Raw genomic sequence first — 20,826 nt, 5'->3', positions numbered from 1 at the left:
GGACCTTAAACAAAGGTGTTCCCATGTCCACAGTGCAGTGCAAGTCACTGGAGCTGGAAGATCAAGAGATGGGGGAATAAGGGACATACTTCAGGCCCTGTCCCTACCCACAATGTGAACAGTAAATCACTGATGCCATCCTGGCAGGAGCTGAGCTATCTCACTGGAGGAACAGAAAGAAAATTATAAAGACAGAGAGCACCGGACAAGAACCAAGAGGGAAGAAGACTCTGCTCCCCTCCGAGCAGGCAGGGTGACCCAGGCTGTACCTGGAGCCAGCCCCACAGTGTGTGCACAGCAGGAAGGGGCAGTAGGGCTGCTGGGACCTGGGCAAGGCTGGGAGCTCAGATATGTACTGTGTGTGTGTACAGTGCTGCAAACAGCACGGGCTGAGTTTTGCTTTCATCACTGTCCAGGAGCAGCCTTGAGGTAACAGCATTTCCCTGCACACCCAGAAACCTGAGACATGAGGATCCTGCTGCCCTGCTCCCCTGGGACGCCCACAGCCCCAGAATGGACTGCACCATATCTGGGCCCCAGAAACTGGTAGGGACTGAAAATGGACCCTTGGAGCAGAGGCATGAGGAAGATTAAGGTGCTCTAACATCTGTCCTCTGATGCTAACCAGAATTTCAGCTGCACACCAGTATGTGACTGCTGAGCATAACCAGGTAACTCAGCATTTTGAGGGCTCTGGCAGAGGCTTTTAAGAACACAACTTCAGTCACATCCTCAGGATGATCTTCACTTACTTTCAGTTTTATTTGTTATGAATTTTTGTTCCAAATCTGCACAGGGGTAATCAATTTCTTCCCTTCATCTGGGAATAGTGAAGAAGCAAATCACAAGCCAGCAAATGTAGTCTTTCTAAACAGAGACTTTTGTTTTAGTTAAACTTTGCAGCATCTTCAATGAGATGTTCTTGAACTTGCATTTTCCAGGCATTTAAAGACACCATGAATAACAACATAATTGAAAGATGGGCCTGTTTCTTAGAAATGAAGTGTAACCAATAGCCCTTGTCTGCTGACTTAATAGAGAAGCTTAACATTATTATAACCATATTAATAACAAGGCCAGCTAGTCATTAGCAAGAGGAGTTCATTCATTGCAGCTCTCTGACACTTTCCAGCTTGCTTTTTCGTGCTAAATGAGTGTTGCTTGTGCTCATTTTCTATTCAGATAATTCCCAGTAGCAAGATAAACATATGGGTGAGATCCTACTTTTCTCTACATCTAAGTAAGAGCTGTTAGCAAGATGATGATAGAAATAAAATGAATCTATGATGAAGGAAAATACAAAGAGAAGAAGCTAAAGCTCAGCCTGGACAGAAGACTAAAGGAAAGGACAATTAAGTCCTGGCCCGTTAAGGTTTCTGTGTACTATAATTGCTGAAATAAGGATGAATAGTTGATGGGCATGCTTATGCATTAAAACAGAAAAACAAGTTTAGAAAAAAACTCCAGAATCAATTTTCAATTTTTAACTTTGTTCAATTGAATTTTTTTAACTGTGGTTTTCTTTATTTTTGCTCCCTTTTTTTTGGTAACTGCTATCCTGAGAAGTGCATTCAGATTACAAAATCAAACTCAGTACAGTGGTGAAAACAGGCATTTAAAAGGTTTTAGAAAGTCACTGTTACATAAAGACAAACAAGCAGATGATAGTGCTGATCATTTTGTAGGACCAGTTAACTTTTTTTCTTACAAAAGGTTTGTAAAAAGGAGATGTTTCATTCAAAGCAGTGGGACCAGGTCTGCCATGACATTTTCAAACTCCACTTACTCTCTGTGCAGCTGACATGCTGCATTCACCCTGTTGGTGGCTGGCTGCACTGACCTGGACGTAATCATTTGAACAGTCAGTCACAAACCCGAGAATGATTCTAGTGCATGAACAAGGTATTCCTTACTTGTTACACCCCATTTCAAAGGTTTCAGTCACCCAATCAAGAAACATGACACAATGTGACACAGCTGAACTGACATAAAATGAATTAACCCATTAGATTAAACATGCGTAACCCAAATGGTCCAGGAAATAATGAATGGATAATTATTGATTAATTCTTATTAAAAAGAAAAAAAAAAGCTTTATTTTAATCTGAAGGAGTTTCTGACCAGTATGCTCACATAAATATGAACTGAAGTAATAGCAAGCAGAGAAGAAAGGAACAATGCATCTGCATCAAGGCAATGAGGCTACCATGCCAGAAACCCTTGCAGTATTCAACCAAGCCTCTCCTAGAGGTGGCAAACAAAAGTCAAACAAAACACACATTTAGGGATAGTTTTGTTCCTAGATGTTGTGAGATCACATTGGGTCAGTTCAGTACATGTAAAAAAACTTGCCAGTCTCTTGATAGATCACTTCTTCCCTCAAAACACATTTACCAGCACTTCCAGTTTGGTCTGCCAAGTGCTTGTACTGGTAGAGACTGTGCAGAGAACAGGCTCTGGTCCAGGCTATGGCACAGGGGACTACACATTTGAAGCAATCGTACCTGGTGACAGAGAACACCCATGACTCTTGCAGCTTTCTCAGCTAGTGTCTGAATGAGATGCACCAGGTGTGTTCAAAACCTTGGAACAATCTCCTCTCTCAAGCAAGTCTTTGGTCAGCTTTGCCTCTAGAGTGACATTACAGAATAACATGTTGATTCTTAAACCAGATTAATAATAGCAAATCCATATAAACTAGGAGTTATTCAAATTCCTGAAGATCATGAGCAATTCCATGGAAAATAAAGATTCTTCTGAAAAAATATTTCCACCTGCAGGCTGCTTTTACCAAGCCATAGCTACTCATGCTAGTGAACCACTCTGGTCTCTTCTCAACACTTCCCTGCCTGGAATAATGGTTAATAAAATTCTCTTTGTCCTGACAGAGTTCTCCAAATTTCAAATTGTACAGAGAGATGATATTACTTATTTCTACTTACTTTCTTTTTAGCAAAAGTTGTATCATTGCAGAGCCATATTTCTGTCTTGAGGCAATTGTTCTAAGACTGTTCCAAGGTCCAGCTACAGAAAATATAAGTTTGTGAGAGAGTATGTGTATTCGGAAGGACATCTGATAGCTTGTGAGTTATCTAGGCTTGAGAAGCTGACAACTGGGTTCTAGTATCTGAAATTAATATTGCTGGTTTAATTATCAAATAAATATTTGGAAATGTTCTGGGAGCTGATGGGGTACTTTCTTTGGGCACTATTCCTCCTGCTTTCCTTGCCTTTCTTTCTTTATACTTGCCTGGTACTGTACCCCTAATGTTATCAGTATTCATTTACTAGAAAATAGGAAAAGTTACTTTTCATAAAAGCTTTTTCATTCTGCATAAGATAGAGTGCAAAATGACTGCTTTTTTGCTGGGGAAAAGAAGAAAAAATTCTCGATTGCCACAAATTACTGTCTGCATTTTATGATACTGTATCTCTCAGAGCAGCTGCAGTCTAGTGCAGGGATTGCCCTTCTTCAGCAGTACCTGTGTTAAACAGCTGGAGATAAGCACATTCAGAGCCTTACTGAGAACACACCATCGCATTTCCACTGGTAATGAGCAAAGCATCTACAGTACTTTCCATCTGAAATGAGCTTTACTGTAAGATACCACCAACCATGAAAAAATACCATGTCAGGCGGGCAGCAATCTCCTGAAAGCATGGTGGCTCTTGCCCTTACACATTAGTAATAAAATTCATCCCCGTGATACTCCAGTAAACACAGATCCTTACTTGCACCTACAAGAGACATTTTTCTCATTCTTAGAGTTACAACAAAGGTGAATTTGAAACAAAGAAAGATGCAAGACTACAAACAGCAGGGTACTACATGATAAGGAGATGTAAGAATCACACAGTTGCAGATACTTCTATGTTTCCTATTTTCCTCTCCCTTGCTCAGGTTGTGGTTCCTGTGTTTACACGGTAGCTGTCAAGGACTACATGAGCCCACATGCTGTGCAGCAAAACTGCATGAGCACAGGCTGCCTGTGATGTTTCTGGGGGGGCTCATGGCAGAGTCTGGATCTGAACATCTCCCCAGATCAGTGGCTTTCTGAGCTGCTCCCCGGGTCACGTACAGGCTCCTGTGGATAGCTGTGGCATTGTTCAGGCTCGCAGAGCTCCTGCTTTGGGCACAGAGAGAAGAGCCCCCTCAGCCACAGCTGGGCTGTCAGCATGAATAAGGCAGGCTGGGTTTGAGCCTCCAGGAACAGAGAAAGGACTTTGCGCTCACCTGCCCCAAATCTACCCTTTAAGCAGGAGGAAAGAAGACTTAGCTATTGTGGTGCTCCCCTTTTCCTGGGCCATTTTGGCATGAAAAGCTACTTAATTGGTTTACTTCACACTGACTACAGCAATGCTGGTAGCTGCCAAAAAGCCTGCTGAGCAAAAAATGATAGTTCCTAGCTATTCCTTGCTCTGACAACCTCCCATGCGGAAACAGGGCTGGCTGGCTGCAGTAGCAGCAACATTTCTGAGTCAAGACCCCAAAGTAATCCTTAGTAAAGGGAATTCTACCATGAGGACATCTATCCCTCTGATTTTCCATGCTGAGGCAATATTAAACCGCCCTCCACTCAGTCCCTTTTGTACATGTACCTGTTGTGTTTGACTTACTGAGAGAGATGAAGTGACCCTACAGTCAAATTTTGAGCTACACAACCAGATCTCACAAACACTAGTGGCCATTTATTCTTTGAGAGAGCTGCAGCACTGGGGCTGGGCTGTGGGCTAACTATGCTCTTGGGGCTTTTCAGGTCAGATGACATAGGAACATGCACCATTAACTTCCTTCTTCAACAATAAAGTTCTCTATCATCTCCATATGGGATCAGCCTCCAGAAAGGTGTGCAACAAGGGGAGCTGAAATGAGGTGTCTGGCTGAAGTCTGTGTTAAACTGTCCCTGGTGCCCCACTGCCCCAGGGTCTCCAGAGGCAGAGAGGCACCATTCAGTGGAGAGGAGACAGGTTAATGGCACATTTTGTATTTGTGACAGTGTGAGATACATGGGAGGCAAAAAAGCTCTGGATTTATATGAACAAGACACCCATTGAAATGCTTCAGTATTTTCAAAAAATCCTGATTAAAAAGTTGGCTTCACTTCTAGCTCCAAGCAGGCAAGGACTGCAAATAAGACATAGCCTCTCTCCTCTCACTCTTCTATTGGGAGAATTTTGCATAAATTAAAATTAATGCATTTTTTCAACTAGGTCAGTGAAATGTAAATGCTCTGTTCCAGGGAGGATTATACATGTAACTCAGTTAAGGGATGCACAGCACAGATCAATCCTGCTGCATTTATCAAAGCTGAGCTGTTTGGAACAGAAAGCAACCAAAGTTTTTCTACCAAATACTTCATTGCAGTATCTGAAAGCTCGTGGGGCTGAGGATGGGTATTTATCTCACTCTAGGAAATCTTAAAGTCTTTGGCTTTTGTCTAGGTGTCAAATATGTCTTCAAATATGATCATGAAATCTGTGTGTTAAAGTGGGACAGCAGGAACAGCTCCACCACAGTGGTTTTAGCTCCATTCGGAATGTGCCTCCTGTGTTTGCAGACCAGGCACTGCAACGTGAGACTCAGCAAGTTGAACAAAATTGAGTTTGTGCTGCCCCAAGAGCTTGTCTGCTCCTGCTGTAAAGCCCACATCTGGCTGCTGGCAACTGTGTGGTGCCCTCAACAATTGCCTACTTTTTGTCTTAGACCCCATATTCTGTCTGGATGCAGATACTGTGCTACTGAGCTACTGCATCTCAACCCCTGACAGGGCCTGCAAACAAACAAATAAGAATGTAATTTTCTCTCTCTCTGCCTGGATTTTCTCCTGTGCCACAAATCTGCAAACACACACACACACACACACACACACACACACACACACACACACACACTCAAGTGTATGGAAATGAATGGCCACTCTGACTTTCACCATGCTGGAGAGACGCTTCAGAGGTAAGCAGGATGTTGCTGCCTTCAGAACTGGATTGGGAGTTTTGTTGTGATGGGCTTAGTACTGGATATTCTGGTGTAAGGAAAGATGCTGTGACTGGGACCATAACGCCACAGCAACAACAAAATCTTCTCAAAAAATATTTTTTTCATGACGGATGACACTTTGAATTATGTTAGCTCCCCTTAGAACAGCTTAATCTTCTAAAGAAATCATAACTAAACCTTTCTGAGTTGCAGATGTCTTTTTATGAGGATCAAAACAAAATTGCTATCAATGCAGAATTGTCCCAAACAAACTTAAATAGTAGGTAGAGAGAACTGGACCTTGTTTTTCATATGGTTCCAGTATGCCCCTTGCCTTGCCTGGATATATTATAAAGTAATATATATTACTTTATAATATATCCAGGATGCATTTTCCCATTCCTGCAAAAGAAAATGCTCTACTATTTGTGATTAAAGGTCTCTACAGTCCAGGACCTGACCTCAGATGTCAGCCCATGTGGATATTTAAAGACATGCACAAGGACAGGGCCAGTCAGTACACAACAGTCTGTACTTTTGATGATTGATAATTTCAGGAGCCTCTGAGCTACAGGTTAAAGGTGGATATTTCATCTTAATACTGGTCCTATATGACATGATTTTGTCTAAGTTTTTTAAACATATTTGTGCAAGAACAAGTTGCTGTTTTGGCAACAAGTTCCATCGTTTAATGCATAATGTGGAAAATTCCTTCCTTATGGTTTAGATCTACTGTAGGATAATTCAATTTGTTACCCCTAATTCTTGCACTGGAGAAACACAAATAAACCTTGTCCTGTTTACCTTTTCCATACCATTAGTGATTTTATACACTTATATCAATCTCCTCAGGTAGTCTTCTTGCCAAGCTGAAAAGCTCTAATTTAGTCTTTCCTGAAAAATACACTGTTACAAAACTCTGACCATCCTTGCTATCTGTTCTATATCTTTTTGAAACTTATCAGATCAGGGCTGTAATATTATTTTCTGTTCTACTTTATTGTGTTCCCTCATTCAGCAACTCCTACTATCCAATTTGCCTTTTGACTGTTGCAGGGCAGTAAGTGATGTTTTCAAAAGCCTCATACCTTAATTTTAGTTACCGAAGATCTTTCTTAAGTGTTTCTATCTAGAGACTGTCACTGCACATGTATAAGTAGAGTTATTTTTTCCCTAAGTGCCTTACTTTTTACTTGTCAATATTGAATTTCATCTGGCACTTCACTGTCAGTTGGTATTACAAGCTCCTTCTGCAACAGTTAGCTTTAGCTTTAATTATTGTGAATAATTTTGTATCATCTGCAAACTTTGCCAGTATTCACACGTTTTGACATGCCACATACAGAGGTGGTGAACAGCACCAAGCCCAACATAAGTTCTTGGAAACGCCTTTTGTAAATTTACCACCAGTCCAGAGAAAATGTTGCTTTATTTATTCTGTCACTCATACAACTACCTACCACATTACTCACTTTTGCTCCTTGAGATGGTGGTTGGTTTAAGCTTTGCTTTGGTAGCTCAGCAATTTCATATTTGAGCTCTTTTAGCACACTTAGTTGGATGGTATTTTGTCCTCATTGTTTGGCTTGGGTCCATTTATCCACAAGGGTTTGCTTTACAAAGATTGTCTGTGATTCTCTTTGCCCACAGTTGTTCCACCTCACCATCAAAGCTTCAGCTCTGGCAACAATGCAGGTATAGTTAACCGTTTATCAGAAATGTCAACCTTTTGCACTTTCCAACAAAATTAATCCTAATGGTCCTCTACACCTAGACTGAGCTCTTTGACTGAGGGTGATTTCTCTACCAGCTCAGGTATGGGGACTCCTTCAGTATCCAAGAATTAGCATTCTGTTGAGCATGGGAGTGCAGTGGAGTAGCCTTTTGTATTGTACCAAAGAAGTGGGTTAGGGAGAACTGACTGCTGCTAATCAGAAGTTCATTTATTAGAGTCCATGTGAGTAAGTCTGTGCTGACATCTGTACAGTGCACAAAATCTGTGCTCATGTGTTCCCCTGAAGTGGGATCTGAAGCAACGCACATAATATGCTTATACCTCTTCTTATAAGTGAGGAGACTTATAGCAGGACAGCAAGTTGCATTTTCATCCTTTTTTTCCCCATTCATTCTCAGCACAGGCAGCTCTGTAGTCTACAAGTGTTTCTCTAACAGGCAGGTGCAGAGCTTGGCTTCAGTCAGGCTGGCAAACTGGTGAGTCTCTTCAAGTTTACTTTGTGTTATCCCTCTGTGCTAGAACAAACAGCAGTCACTAGCCTGAAGACTGCCAAAGTTGTGCCAAAGTGCTGCTTGTATCACTCTCTGCTGTCCTTGAGTGAGCTTCACAATATGCTTTCATGAAGAAAACAATACAAATTTGGGTAAGTATTTTAAGTATAAAAGCCTCCTCAGATATAAAAGTCTCATCAGATATAAAGTCTGTTACATTGCATTGCCAAGGTGCAAACCACATTGCAAGTAACAGACATTTCAGCTACTCTCAGAAATAGCTGCAAATCTTCTCATTCACCATGAGCTACTTATTATAGAATTTTGTGAGTGAAGCACTCTTAAAAGCACCATCCACCTGGATTCATTTCCCTGGTTTTCATGATGGATCAGACCAGGACTCCCAGTATCACTGTCTCTCATATGAAGCTCTGCTCATGCCTGGCAGTTCCATGCACAGATCTAGCTTGTGCAACAGTGACAGATGTACCAGGTTCATTGAGGGCAGAAAGAAAAGAAAGAAAGAGGGCAGAAAGAAAAAAGAAAAATAACAGACCTAACATCAGACTTGAAAAAGTTAGGTTTTAGACAATGTATTCTTGTTATCTGTCATAAACAATTAAGTACTTTTTTTATTTATTTGAATTCTCTCTGCAAAAGATGGTTGAAAAGACTGTGTTAGGGCAAATAATTTTTTTTGGTGGTTTTGTTTTTTTTTTTTTAATGCACCACATTAGAGTTCTAAGTCCTTTACATTCTGCAGAAGCACATACCAACCCTTGCTGCCTCCCATCAACACCCACTATAGGATCCCAGTGGATATAAACACTCTTATATCCCAGGAAAGCAGAGTGCTAATCTGCTCCAAGTACCCAGCTCTTGTATTTTTAATGAAAGCTCATGATGGAACCTAATTTGGTAACTGTAAAAATCCATGCTCATTTAAAGTTTGGCTTCAGTAATGAGCCCAGAACACCTAGAGCAAATACTGACTCCAGCAGAGACCGATTCTGATCATCAATACTTTAATATTGGCTTTGTGATTTGCTCAGTTTCTTCAGTGCAGTATGTTCTGCAGACCCCATTTTCCTCTGTCAATGTTCCTGGTGCTTTATGCAGTATTGGTCCCGAAGAACTGGACTCAAGCACCTGGGAAGTGCTGAGTGTGCTCAGGCACCATTGAACTGAGGGAGCTCTGAGGCTGGATTGCTCAGGGACCGCTGAACTGAGGGAGCTCTGAGGCTGGATTGCTCAAGCGTCTTTGAACCTTCTGCCCAGCAAGGGACCCGTGGACACAAAAGCTTGTTTGTTCGCCCGCGATAGTTTCTCCTACTCCCCTGGTGCATTTTACAGCAGCACCGTGCGGGGAGAGGAAAGCACCTCCCGACCGCACTCCGCATTGCCGAGTGAAGAAGGAGAAGAGGGAAGGGGATTTGTATAAATAACAATTAACGCCTGATGCTGGCTTTTCTGGCCGGAGTAAAGGCTGCGGCTGCCCCGCCACAGAGCAGCACGGCCCAGAGGCAGGCAGGCAGGGAAGGAGGCAGGCAGGCAGGCAGGCATGGAGGCAGGCAGGCCGGCCAGCAGGCACGGAGGCAGGGCAGGAGGCAGGCCGCAGGGCCCGAGGCAGGCAGGCAGGCTGCAGAACCGCAGGCCGCGGGGGCGCAGCGGGAGCGCCGCTCACGCTCGCGGCAGCGCGGCCGGGCCCAGCCGGGCTCCCGCAGCGCCCCCTCGCGGCCCCGCCGCCGCACGGCCCCCTCGGGCTCTCCCAGCCATCCCCGGGAAGGGCGCACGGGCGGCCGGGCTGTTCCCGGCGTTTCCCACAGGCGATGGCCACCTACCTGGGTCAACAGAGCCTAGGAATCAAATGCACCACTCTGAGAGGCAGACCTGACATACCCAGTTAGCCTCGGTGCTCAGCTCAAGAGTGCGCACTTGAGACCATGAGGGCAGTGAGGGTGGCAGCAGCTGGCACTGCAGAGAAGTGTCTGGTTCTTCAGTCTCTATGATGATTATTGTCTTTTCTGTGGAAGTTTCTCCATCTACCTAACCTGCAGAACAGCAGGCCCTGAAAAGATCCTTGTGTCCAGGTTGCTCATCAGGTGCAGTGTGCACTTGGCACTTCTCATTTGCTGGCACTCACCTCCTGTGGACCATTCTAGGGGCTCCCACAGGGACCCTCAGTAACAGCTGCAGCCCTTGTCACCTTCACATATTCCTTTGAAGCATAAGATCAGTTTTAGAGAAGGACACTTCCAAAACTGGGATGGAGGGAAGACACTGAACATGGCACATGCTGGTTCTACTTCCTTGTGCAACAGCTGCCTACTGCAAAGGTGGCTGAATTCCCCAAACCATGAATAGTGCTAAAGTTACCAATCAAGACAACAGGAAGTGTAGAGAAGATTTAGAAATCTGTAGAGTTTTGTCTAAGCCTTCTGCATGGATAGTTCAGCCCAGCTAGGGTGGATACTGAGTCTTTATCTTAGCATCCCTCCAGTAGGACACTTGGGACTGCAAGAGCTCCCTCACAGCTTTTGTACTGCAAACCACCAAGAAAATTTGAAGATCAGGTCCAAGAAGAGGGTTGTTGTTCATCAGCTATTTCTGGCATTATAGGTACGGAAGGAATTTTTTTTGGTTTGACAATAATGACCAGTTATTTCTAACTGTTTCTCAACAAAGAGAAACTAAAATAGTAGCTAGTATTAGCTTTTATTGTCTCTATCAATCCTATGTATGAAATACCTCAAACAAGTGTGGGTCCAAGGTCAATCTGTGTTGCACAATGTCTGAGCTGGGACTGCTATGCCACAGAAATGCAGCTTGTTACAGCCTCAGTGGCTCTTTAACGGAAGGAGAAGAAAGAGATCAAAGACACCCTTTTGCTCAGGCACCTCCTGGCTCACCCTTTAGAGGGGATGGTCCAAGTGCTTTAAGCAAAGCTCATCCTCTCTGAACTCCCCCTGTGCTGAGCCAGTTCCTGCACACATCTGTGGGTGATGCTCACACACCAGCCAAACCAAGGCTCTTGCCTGCTCCACACTCCAAGGGGTGATTCACCAGCGCTAGGGGCAGACACCATGTCTGGAAATACAACAAGGGAGGCAGCCAGAAGGAATTGTTAGGGGTAGAACCACACACTGTGCCTTGCTAGATAGATCACTGCCTGCCTGAAGTGTCATGGTCACCCTGACATGGGGGCCAGCTCAGGGCAGCACTGCCTGGGGCTGCCTGCACCTTGTCCAAGTGCAAGTGCAGCCCCAGCTGGGCTGTGGTACAGAGCCATGCCCTGTGGTAAGAGAATGGAGGTGCAGGAGTGTCAGGAGTGTGCTGCTGGGCTGAGGAGCCCAGCACGGATTTCAGTGCAGAAACACCCACGGGGAGAAGCCTTGCCAAAGAGAGGGGAGCAGGGAGCAGGGCTGTGAGCCTGGCCAAAATGTGGGCAGGAGGAACACACTACCCTTCTGGTCTGGCATGGCTCTTCTGTACCATGCACTCTCTTTCCCTGTCCAGAGCCACTGTGCGTTTCTCATTTTGCAGCTTTTAAGAGAAAGTCGCCACCCTTTCATATGTTCATATTAATGTCTGTATTTTCAAAATTATTTTTGCAGTATTGTTTCTCCTCAACAGACACACCCTGTACCATTTGTCACAGAGTTCATCCTGCTTTTGAAATACTTATTTATTCCAGAATTATGTAAAGAAACCTATATTTGGCCCTGTTGCTTTTTTTCAGTGCATACCTGCCATGTGGGGGGACAGAATTTAAACCTTCAGAAGGACCAAACCAAGGCCACGCTTTTTAAAAAAGCATTATCTTATTTACCAGAAAGCGAGACAGAGAATGGCAGGATGGGCTTTGATCACACCTAATTATGGAGCATAATATTGGATACATGGTTACAATATTGTCATGGGTGCTTCTTTTTCTGCCCAGAAAAACAAAATTCTCCTTAAAGAAACAGCTGTGTCCTGCCTGCAGCCTGCAGAAGAATGGCATTAGTCACATGCAGTCCAACACGTAGCACAATTGTAAAGTTCTCTCTGTGAGACTGACAGGAGCTATTCACATCAGCCCCCTCCACCATCTGCCTGAATGGCAGGCTCTGGGGCACAGCAGCCCCCCCGTGCTGTCTGCACGCCCTCAACACTTACTGCCTGCTCAAAGTCTGTCCCCAAGTGCAGAAAATCAGGGACTGAAAGCAAAGAGAGGATGTCACTCAGGTCAAAGCAGACTGTCAAGAGGGGAAAAAAAAAGGAGGGTGGGGAAAGAGTCAAAGCTTCATCCTCTGGAGTGCCAGGCTGCTGTTCTCTCGGGAGCAGAGGTGTTAGTTTCAACAAGAAGGTGTGGAGGGTGAGGAAAGGGAACAAGTGGATAGCACAAGAATGGGAAGAAATCCCATATTCTTTTTCCCTGAGCTTAGAGGACTCAGCTCTGGGGCAGCACCAGGCTGTGTGAGTGTCAGTGCCAGGGAGAGATGTCCCTGCTGCTGTCTGCAGGCCTGCATGCTGGGTGCAGGAAGGAATGCTAAGGCCTTTGGCTGCGCCCCTTTGCAGTCACACACTGTCAGACATCACTTTCAAATGAGCCTGCAGGTCCTGGAATGGACAAGCTTCCATCCCAGGCTGGGGCCAGGCTCTTAGCCAGTTTGAGATCCTGAGTGCCATCAGCATCACACCACCTTTCTCCCTCATCCCTCTCCCTTCCACACACTTTGAAGGTCAGACTAGATGAAGGAAAATTCATTTTTATCCTATGACCTGATTTCCCTTCTCATTTACAGACAATGATATTTTTCCTCATGACAGAAATTCCTGCTATCAGTTCCTGAGCTGTGTGGCTCAGAGTTACTGCAATCTTTTCCTCTCCCACTGCATTCACCTTTAAGGTCACCCAATTATTGCAGTGTGATGTTAAATAACATCTTCCATTTTTATGCCATCAGTGCATCATTAATGTCTTTCCACTTCAGTCACTGTCAACATGCAATCTAAAATCAGGATTCCAAAGGTAGAGGTTTAGTGGTCTTCCTCCATCCCAACATTGCTCCTCTACTTCTGGTTTCACCATGAATCATCACCACCTCCCCTCAGGTTCTTGGCTCTCCTTTTCAAGTGTGAAGAGAAAGCAGAGACTTAGGAGGCAGCAGGCAAGTGAAAACAGATCATGCAACTAAATTATCTTTGCTTTTAACTGCCCATAGTTGACTGGACAAAGAAAAGGAACAATGCACGTGTGGCACATCTGAGATATTCCAGCTAACTTTCTAACATTTCAAAACAGCTGGAGCCCCATTTTTCTTTGCTTCAAAGTCCACATCCATTAGGCTCAACAGGGAGTAACAGTACTGTCACCCAATTGGGGAAAAACAGTTTAAAAAATTTATTAAACAATGGGAATTTATTTTTCTCCTCTCTTCCTCTGTATCACCTCTGTACTGCTCAGTCATTCACTGAGCTGCCTTTTGCTTTCCCAGCATGATTTAGGTGCTCCTGCTATTTGAAATGCTTGTGGCACTGATGGGGAGGGATCTCTGCCCCAGCTAATGGTGTGCATTTTGTTTACTGGGTGTGCTCACATGGCTCAGGATAAACTAATGCTGGAATACCTTTGCTAAATGGGTCCCTCAGCTTGGAAAAAAACTTGGTGAGATTTTGGTGTAGAAGTGACTAAAAGTTGACAATGCTTACAATTAGTGACCCAATTAAAAAAAAAGTTTGCGGATATATTTGTGCAAGAAAATCTTCTTTCCTCTTTTCTTCATTTAGTCTCAAAGGAAATGCTTCATTTTAGAAAAGGCCTGGCTGCAATTTTCAAGTGAATGAATTTATTCTTGTGCTTTACTTAAAAAAAGGAGTTAGAAAACTTTACATACTAAAAATTCCCAAGAAGACAGCTGTCAGGAGGTGACATGTCGGATATGAAGTAGCTTTCCAGCTGGTCCCTGTCTGCATGCTGGGAAGGCATGTGGAGACATTTTTTCAATTGCTGTACTAGTTTGACATGTTCACAGTGGAAAATGATGTATCATTCTTGAGCCTTTGCTTGGTGGACACTTCAAAGTGCATTGGATCCTCATAGAGGAGTGCCCTATTGTTAATTGTTCCTTTCACATGTACATTGGGATGAACATGGCGAGAGCAGCGAGGAACAAAAGGGCTCCGGTGGCCTCTTAGAGAAAACCCTGTGCAGCTCAACCTGAGTCTGACCTTGAAAGGGTGGGTTGCTCTGGTTTTCAAATCCTGCTTGCTGGTTCATTCCCCTCTGGCACCCCACTGTTACCAGCTGCAGGGGAATGGGATGGCAAAGCAGACAGCATAGCAAGGTGTGGGGAGCTCCTCCACCCCTGCCATGTGTTACCCAAGGAGCCACATCCTGCACAAGCATCCTCCTGGGAGAAGATGGGCATGGCTGTAGCACAGGAGCTCAGAAAGGGCTCCTGCAGTGAGTGTGCTGGAGGTGTGCAGGTCTGTTACCCCCCAGTAAGCAGGCAAGTCACATCCACCCTCCTCAGTCCAGCCAACCCACTAGCCCTCAGGCCCAGAGCACAGCCCAGGGTTCTGGAGCCCCCATGATTGGATGTAGGTCTCATAACAATACATGGCACGAGTTTCCCAGGCCTCTGAGGACATAGTTCATTAATATCCTGGCATAATCTTTGTCTCCCAGGCACCTGTCACTTATATATCTCTCCCCCTTTTTCCCTTGGGAAACCAACTACCTCTAGTGGGAGACTGCACCATGAAATGTGGTGTCCCAGGCTGGGTTTGAAACCTCAAGCACAGGAGTCAGTTTATTCCTGCAAAGAGAGACATGACCCCTTGGTATGCATCTCTTTGAATGAGCTGAACAAAACCTCTCCCTGCAGCCTCAACTGCACAGAAGTGTCTGTGCAGGCCACACAGACACTAGGAGGAGAGAGGCACACCTGCAAGTAGCAAATCAGCCACTGTGCTACAGCCATGGTGCCAACAGCTCTGCAGCACATTCTGTCGCTGACCCAGGGTCTCCCTAGACCAGAAACACCTCAGCCTGGGTTCACCTCACCCCCACATATGGCTCAGGCCAGACTGAGAGAAAAGGTGTGAGTGGGATGAGTGCACCAACACAGGGATCATGAAGAGTCATCCCTGAGGCCTCTGCCCAGACTTTCAAATAATGGCATAGTCTGGATCTTGCCCTCCTGTGATGAAAATTGGATAAATAGAAATAAAATAAAATAACAGTCAGTAAAATACATGTGAAATGTGGCTGTTTTCATCCCTCAGTGCTCAGGCCTTTGATGCTTCATAATAGTAAAACAGATTTTACTTGCAAAATGTCTTGGACTTCAGTCCCTGCTTTCCTCAGCACACATCTGAGTTTGGTTCAGAGCTGGCAGTATGTCCCTGATGATGGGTGCACAGGTGCTGTGCCCCTATCCAGTCTTCCCATCTCTGGGCTACTGGGGACTGGAGAGCAGGAGCAAAGCTTCTTCAGCTGTGGGAGGCAGCGGGTGCTGGCTGGCATACAGGCTGCTGCCAGCTCTGTGTCATCAGTGCACACCAAGGGCAGCTCTTCTGCTCTCCTTTTCCTCCAGCTCTAGGTTTTACTGTGCTTTTAAGTAACTGTCACCCCTTAGGGACAAGCCTTGGAGAAGCCAGAGGGCTCGCATAACTCTGGATCAGTAAAGGAAGCAGTTCAATTAGCATTTCACACGCCTTTTCTTCCCTCTCTTCTTACCTTCCCTGCAGTGGGCATGCTTTCCCCTTAAAGGATTGTCCTGTTTCTGCTCCTTGCCAGCGTTGGCAGGGTGACAGTAGTCGAGTGTGCAAACTTGTGCTATTGTCCCCAGGCCAGGGGGAGTCATGGAGACCCACTAATATGACACAGGAAAATGTTTGCTGATGGCAATTCTATGGGCTTTGTCTAACTCTTTCTCCATCATGACGACTCGATTTAAGTCTCTAACTGTTTGACTACAGATGCAAGAGTACTATCCAACTCCATCCTTTTGTTCGGGTAGTTTGAATGGGTAATTCAGCTTTTGTGTAACTCAATTGAGGGGGCAAACATAAAGACAAGATTCTTGAGCGCTCAAGCTCCCTTTCCATGGATATCTGCACATCTCTTTAGAGATTTGTTCCTTTCCTACCTTTTTCTGACATCATCCTCCCCTTAAAAAAAAATGCTCCGATGGGGAACAGTTAAAAGTAGGCTAGTCCAGTCTCCCGTATTATATTGTCCTGTGCCAATGAAGCATGTTTAGTATCAGCCCACAGACAGCTTTCGAGAATGCAGAGAAAAGGGTGTCTAAACTTTCTTAACTGATCTTCAGCATTTTTGCTTTGGATTGTGTAATTTTAAAATGAAAGGTTTTCATCGGGGTGAAGGGGATAGGGAGAATGGTAGAAATCATGGGGAAATGATTGTATTTATTAGCTGTCTTTCTGCGGCTGTCCCCATGGAGACAATTTGTGATGGCAAAGAATGCAAGGAGGGGAGGCTGATGCCTGATTGGGATGCTTTGTATTTGGCAAAGTGGCTTCTGATTGGCCTGGGAGAGCCCCGAACTCGCTGGAGTCGATATTCATTCAGCTTGCTCAAGTGCTTGCTAAACTACATCCAAACACAGGCGGGCCCCGGCTGCCTCCGCCGAGGTTGGCGGTGTGTAACCTGCCTAACGAGATTAGCGGAGAAGGGGCTCTCTCTCTCTCTCCCTCTCTCTCCTCTTCAGCGACGCTGCCGCCAGCACCGGTGAGAAAAGCATCTGTCGCTCGCCGGGTGAGTGTCCGTGCTCGCTTACAGGGCGGCCACCGCGGCTCTGTCCAGCTCAGCGCTCCCTAACGAGATTAGGCGCTGAGCCGCTGTCCTTGTGAGCCGCTCCCCGTGCGGGGTGTGCCGGGAAGCCGTACTGTCCTTGTGAGCCGCTCCCCGTGCGGGGTGTGCAGGGCAGCCGTGCTGTCCCTATGGGCCGCTCCCCGTGCGGTGTGTGCAGGGCAGCCGTGCAGGGCCCTGTGAGCCGCTCCCCGTGCGGTGTGTGCAGGGCGGCCGTACTGTCCCTGTGAGCCGCTCCCCGTGCGGTGTGTGCCGGGCAGCCGTGCAGGGCCCTGGAATCCGCTCCCCGTGCGGAGTGTGCAGGGCAGCCGTGCGGGGCCGTGGGCTGGGGGCACGCGTCTGCTCCCACGGCAGCTCCCCTGCATGGCAGCGCGCCGACCGACAACTTGTTTGTGAGGCTGAGAAGTTTGACATGTCCTCCGTCCGTTTGCTCAGTGCTGTTTGAACCAAACCTTGTTGCTCAAAACTCTGCCTGTCATGCTTCGCAGGTTTGCCGTGGTTTGTCTGAAGGAGGATTATAAACTTTTCATGGGAAATTCTGCGCGGTGCATTCAGTGAGATGGCATCGGACAGCGAGGTAAAAACTCTACTGAACTTCGTTAACCTGGCTTCGAGCGACATCAAAGCGGCTCTGGATAAATCGGCTCCTTGTCGCCGATCAGTTGACCACAGAAAATATTTGCAGAAGCAGCTCAAGCGGTTTTCTCAGAAGTACTCACGGATCCCACGGTGTCACCCCAGCAAAGCCCCTGAGTGCGGCTGGCGCAGGGGGGCAGAGGACCGGGCCCGCGGCCCCCTGACCGAGGCACCTGAGCCCAGCCCATACGGCGGGGCTGCCGCCGACAAGGTGATGCAGACAGCCGAGGCAGAGGAGAGCATCACCGGGGAACGGGTTTTGCAGGAGCAAAAACCCGAGGCTGCCCGACCTGACCAGGTGCCCATGAGGAAGCGACAGCTCCCCGCCTCCTTCTGGGAAGAGCCACGGCCGGCCCAGAGCCTGACGGCCAGAGCCTTTGCTGCCAGCCCTGAGGGGCTGCAAGCCCCCAGAGACCCTCCTCCCTATGAGGGGAAGAAAAGCAAACGGACCCCAGACGCTGTTGGCCCGGAGAGCCCCCCTGACACTGCGCCACATGCCGGGGACAAGGAGCCCGCCGGGGCCCTCTCGGGCCGAGTGGGTGCTTGGACCTGCTGCCCCTTCCCCTGCCCCGGGCCAGGCGTGTACCAGCCCCCGGGCGCGCTGCCCCCGTCGCCCTTCCCGGGGCTGGGGCTGTGGAGGAAGAGCGCGGCCACGTTGCCGGCGGAGGTGCCGCCTTTCTGCAAGGAGGCCGATGGGCCGGGGCAGAAACTCTACAGGCCCACGGTTCTGAAACCCATTCCCACCAAGCCCGCCATCCCCCCTCCCATCTTCAATGTTTTTGGCTACCTTTAGCGGGGCGGGAGTCGGAGTCATGCCGAACACGACAGCTCCCGAGGGGGGTTCGGAACGCCCGGCCAGCCTCCGGGCATGAGCTGCTGGCAGCGCCGAGCCGCAGGGGAAGGAGGCCGGCCATCGCACCCTGTGCCTCGTGGGCGGGCCGCAGGGAATTAGGAACTGCCGGGAAGGTACTTGGGCTGCGCTCTCCTCTCCGTACACGGGGATGAATCGGGAATAAACCTTGCCAAGCCGGTGGCACGGAGCATGACCAGGTCTCTTTCATGGATGGGCATTGTCTGAGCCGCGGCGAGCGGGGCTGCGGGCCATTCCTAGCCGCGTTTGTAACACCTAGGAGACCTCCTCCACGTGGGAACTTCTTCTCTCGGTCTGCCCTGCGGCAGCAGCAGTGAAATGGAATGAATTAAATGCATTCAAAGAGTTTTTGTATTTTAAAGTAATTCCAGAGAAGTCAAGATATTCAGGTCATTTCGTTTTACATGCAAGAGACTGAAAGGGTGGAATTTGATATAAAACCACTTGTGATTGATTCAAGCTCTTGTTGTATGTAAATACTGACAGAATTAAAAGAAAAAAATAAGGGAAGAAAGAAGGTAATTTTATTTTGGTGATTCTGCAAATGCCGAATCTTAGTACCCCACTGGGAAGACACGGGTTTGATTTGCAACTGGTGGGGAGATATGAGGGCTGAAATCTCTGCCTGTTCAGATTTATACAAATCAGAAGTAATTTTCCCATAAGTAAATCTTAGCTAATTACTAAGTAATTAGCTAGTGCTAGGCTGGTGAAATGAAAGCGGGATGAATTTCCACATCAGGAATTGCTCTGCATCAACAGAATAAATGAGGAATTTTATTAGTTTAACACAAAACCATTAGGTGTGATGGAAGAAAAAAGTAAAGAATAGACTGCCTTAATTTCTGGCTGAGAGATATCTTTTTTTCCCCCCGATTTTAAGATGTTTTCCCAAGACCTGGCTGTAAATGTTTCGCCTAGCATTTTCCTAATTTTTTTAAACAAATTGGCATTGGAGAATTTATTAGGAAGTGTTTTTAAGTTAGGTTTCTCTTAAATCCATGGAGAAAGTGGTACTAAGACACAGAAATGAGATATGAGAGGTTTAACACTGCAGGTGTATGTGTCTATTTGGTTATACTGGAGTAAATCACTGAAGTCAAGAAAAGTTTATTTTGGGACAAAAAAAGACCAAAGAATGGACACCCATGATCTCCCAGGGCCTGAATCTGCTGTTGCTGAAGCTAATGGGAACTTCTCCCAGGACTCAATAAAAAGTGGCCTTGTTTGGTTTGGTCTGTGACTAGCATAGCTCTCCATGACTCCTGACATCTCTACAAGGGGAAAAACAGAAAATGCTTCATTTGACTGCATTGCAGTAATAAAAAAAAATTATAATCGGAAGCAATTGTAGAGTATCATTTTGTATCTTCTAATGGCCTTGGTATTATATAACCAGGTTGCAACTTTTATTAGGATATGAACTACCACTGGGATTAGCTCAGTTGGTTAGAGCCTGGTACTAATAATGCCAAGGTTGTGGATTTGATCCCTCGATGAGCCATTCACTTAAGAGTTGGACTTGATGATCCTTGTGGGTCCCTTCCAACTTAAAATATTCTATAATTCTACTCCCAGGCTAAAAGTGGTTTACTCTTTCCTTAAACCTCACCTATCTCACCAATGTTCACTTTTATTGAAACAATGTCTGTAATGTGTTTGTGGTGCAGGAAAACAGTAGAAATAGTGATGGCTTTCATTGCTTTCTCCCCACTATGGCACTTCATTTATGTATCAAGCCAGTATGGACTGCAGGAGAGAGAGCAGGAAATGTCTTTCGTAGCAGATACCTGCAACTAAATGCAAGGTGTGAGGAGCTAAAGAGCCAGTCTAGGGGTCAAAGACTTCAGGTTAGCTCTTGATCCAGAAGTAAAGATTGGAACATACTTAGATGCCTTTCCCTTTTTGGGAAAAAATCCATGAGGAAACTCTGCCCCTCTCCAAAAGGAGTGTAACAGAAGCCAGAGCCATTGAAGTTAAAGGAAGGAGAACAGCTTTTCATTTACAGTCCTGTAGGTAAGGAATTTTGTTACATGGAAATGGGGGGCTTTTCTCACATCAGTAGCTCTGTGTTGCTGCAGTAATCCAGATGCAGCCAGATGCTGAACTCTGTTTCAGTACTATCAATGCAGAGCAGCCTCCTTGGCATTGGTCTGGATTTCCATCTGGGTGGCCAGACCAGCCCATGGAATGAACTACTGGTATTGCAGTAGTTGCTGTGCTTAAGTGTTCCTCCTTGAGCTCATTAGGGAAATTTCTAAGTGCTGTGGATCACACCAGAATAAGGAGTTTAGT

The 20,826-nt window shown here is 46.2% G+C and overlaps 1 protein-coding gene and 1 long non-coding RNA gene across 2 annotated transcripts in view; both read left to right on the top strand.

Moving 5' to 3' along the window:
• The window catches only part of LOC141729330 (uncharacterized), a 78,784-nt gene that overhangs the window by 8,465 nt on the left and 49,493 nt on the right, over positions 1 to 20,826 (top strand). The window lies entirely within an intron of this gene.
• FAM181A (family with sequence similarity 181 member A) lies at positions 16,784 to 19,912 on the top strand. Its single transcript, XM_074542429.1, has 2 exons — positions 16,784 to 16,970; positions 17,513 to 19,912. The coding sequence occupies exon 2, from the start codon at positions 17,584 to 17,586 to the stop codon at positions 18,451 to 18,453; it is 870 nt and encodes a 289-aa protein (XP_074398530.1). The 5' UTR covers positions 16,784 to 16,970; positions 17,513 to 17,583; the 3' UTR covers positions 18,454 to 19,912.

This window comes from Zonotrichia albicollis, chromosome 6, assembly GCF_047830755.1.
Source record: "Zonotrichia albicollis isolate bZonAlb1 chromosome 6, bZonAlb1.hap1, whole genome shotgun sequence".
In the NCBI taxonomy this organism is placed as follows: Eukaryota; Metazoa; Chordata; class Aves; order Passeriformes; family Passerellidae; genus Zonotrichia; species Zonotrichia albicollis.
This window is presented reverse-complemented; position numbering and strand designations above follow the sequence as displayed.